This window comes from Mugil cephalus, chromosome 18 (genome assembly GCF_022458985.1).
Source record: "Mugil cephalus isolate CIBA_MC_2020 chromosome 18, CIBA_Mcephalus_1.1, whole genome shotgun sequence".
Taxonomy (NCBI): domain Eukaryota; kingdom Metazoa; phylum Chordata; class Actinopteri; order Mugiliformes; family Mugilidae; genus Mugil; species Mugil cephalus.
This window is the reverse complement of record NC_061787.1, coordinates 357,501-360,376: the sequence shown is the minus strand read 5'-3', so window position 1 is coordinate 360,376 and position 2,876 is coordinate 357,501. Positions and strand designations below refer to the sequence as shown.

General features: G+C 44.0%; 1 protein-coding gene across 1 annotated transcript in view; it reads left to right on the top strand.

The window, feature by feature from the left end:
• Positions 1-2,876, top strand: part of c1ql3a (complement component 1, q subcomponent-like 3a) — an 8,752-nt gene continuing 5,876 nt past the window's right edge. The window contains exons 1-2 of the mRNA XM_047612211.1: positions 1-53; positions 255-946. Of these exons, the coding sequence (XP_047468167.1) occupies positions 35-53; positions 255-946 (711 nt within the window). The 5' untranslated portion in view covers positions 1-34. The remainder of the gene's footprint in view (positions 54-254; positions 947-2,876) is intronic.

The following is a 2,876-nucleotide window of genomic DNA, read 5'->3' as shown; positions in this document are numbered from 1 at the left end:
CCTGGATCCTTGTCAGAGTCCAGCTGCTGTGGAGATGCTCCGCTCCATCCAGGGTAGGACTCAGCCTTCAACAATGTTTCACAGATGAACTGATCACAGAGGTGAACTTCCACGGACTCTTTAATAAACTGCAGGGGGAGAAGCAAAAGAAACTAAAGTGTTGTTGGAGAGAGCCGAGGATGCCCAGAGGAGGCAGTTGATCAGTCTTAACTAAGTGGTGCGTCTTTTTTTCCTTTCTACTGGTTTCTCTCCAGCCAGCAAAATTTCCCCTAAAGGCAGACGACAGGATCGAGCTGCTCTGGCGCGGCTGGTCGGGAGGAAGCGGCTGCTGGTGGCGGGGGTCCTGGCCGTCGTTATGGTTCTGGTTCTGGTCATCCTCATCCCCGTCCTGGTCAACTCGGCCGGGACTGCGGGCCACTACGAGATGATCGGGACTTGTAGGATGGTGTGCGACCCGTACGGCACCAAGTCTCCAAGCAGCACCGCCACGGCGGACACGGTCCGAGACACCAGCCGCGTGCACTCTATACCCACTTTTATTCAAGGTCCCAATGGGGAACCGGGTCGTCCGGGTAAGGCGGGTGCGAGAGGACCTCCAGGTGAGCAGGGACCGCCTGGTCCTGTTGGGCCACCCGGAGAGAGAGGGGAACCGGGCAGACCCGGTTTGCCCGGACCTCCGGGGCCCAGCGCGGCGGCCAGTGCCATCAGCGCTGCCACCTACAGCACGGTGCCCAAGATCGCCTTTTACGCAGGGCTCAAAAAGCAGCACGAGGGATACGAGGTGCTCAAGTTTGACGACGTGGTGACCAACCTGGGAAACCACTACGACCCGACCTCTGGGAAGTTCACCTGCTCCATCCCCGGGATTTATTTCTTCACTTACCACGTCCTGATGCGCGGAGGCGACGGCACCAGCATGTGGGCTGACCTGTGCAAAAACAACCAGGTAACAAAACCCTAGAAGAATCCACGGACACAACACACACAACCCGGTCTGGTGACGCTCTCAGATCCACTTACACATGCGCGTGTGGCAACAGCAGGAAAAAATAATCCATGTGCGTATTGATGAACGCGCAGGGAATTGAAGAGAGAGGGTGAGGAGGAGGAGGAGGAGGAGGAGGAGGAGGGGGGGGGGGGGGGGGGGGGGGGGCAGCCGAGCCGCGGACTGAACAAGTTAATTGGACAGAAAGAAGTTAGGAGCCTGGATATGAGAAGATGAGCAGTTATTATTATCGCTGGTCAATTACACACAAGTCAGAGAAACCTGCTATGCGATGCTCAGGGGAGTCAGTGTGCAAGCTGAATTTATCTGATCCACTCATTTATCTGCAGTTATCTTCAGATATTTGGCAAGAAATAAAAATAAAAATACATATTTATGTATAATATTCAAAGAGATTCAGTATTTAAAGCTACAGGTCCTAACAAGAAGGGAACAAGACTTTTTAATCTAACGAAAGACCCCAGCAACATAATAATAATAATAGTAATAATAATAATTATTATAACAACAACAATAATAATTACAATAATAATTACAATAATAATAATAACAATGATTATAATGATTATAATAATAACAATAATAACAACAACAATAATAATAGGGCGGTGATGATGATAATAATAATATTAATAATAATAATAATAATAATAATAATAATAATAATAATAACAATGATAATAATAATAATAACAGGGCGGTGGTGATGAAAACCTACGGGGACCCTCTCCTCAGTGTTCAGGTTGCCAGTAGCAGATCTAATCCGTTGTGTTCCAGTGTTCCAGTCCTTCCACACTGAGCACCACAACACACCATCCCTGGATCCCTGGGATTAAACCCACAGAGCCGAACAACACGACAAATGAGATGCTGAAAGACATGTTTCTAACAGGGCCACGCTTCACTGACACTTTGAATCTGTGAAGCTTCACTCTTTGGTTTCTTATTCACTTCTACAGCGAAAACAACTGATCATTACTGGACGAGTCATTTAAATCCTCTAACGGAGGGACAGCGGTTCCCTTAATTCATCTGCTGTCTTATTTTATAAAGGTGCATTAATATGTAATGACAATAATAATAATAATGATCTGCCTTCCAAACTCATCTTGTAGCTTAGTTCCAGGAAGTGAAAAAAAAAAGATGTGAGATAACCGAGGAACAGTGGGATGGAAGCGTGAGGTTAATATTTGCCTCAGTGATGTGTCACATGCTAATGTTGACTGAATATAACCAGTAGTTCTGTGCAGGAGGTCGTTTGATGCTGCTTTGATGAATTTCTCCATATTTATTCTCCCACATGAAATATGATACACTCTGCTTTGCATTCCTTGCACTTTAATGACTCCTATACTCATTTCTGTTTTTGTAAATTGAATTTAACATATGATCCCCTCAACCGTTTACAGCTGCAACCGATTTAATGTGCTTCTTACATGTTTATACTGGTAACGGCTCCTGGTACATCGATAGTTTAGTCGTGGTAACACTATAATATACATATATAAAATACATGATGCAATGTAACACAACATTCAGACACTGAATCTTAACTCAGTGAAGGTATTTGACATTTAGTTTAAATAAATGTTTAACAGCGCTGGCTTCCTTCATCTGCTTCATTTAGTGGATTAGATTAGATTAGATTAGATTAGATTAGATTAGATTAGATTAGATTAGATTAGATTAGATTAGATTCACTAGTGTGATCTAATGAACAGGGAAGTGAGTCTTTCGCTATTTTATAGATTCGAGTGTAATTTGTGTGACGTTCATTTTCTCCCTTTAGGACCTTTGACTTTTAATTGGACATTTTAACATTGTGCTAAACAGGATTATCTTACTTTATTAAACTGCTTCTTGAAATGTT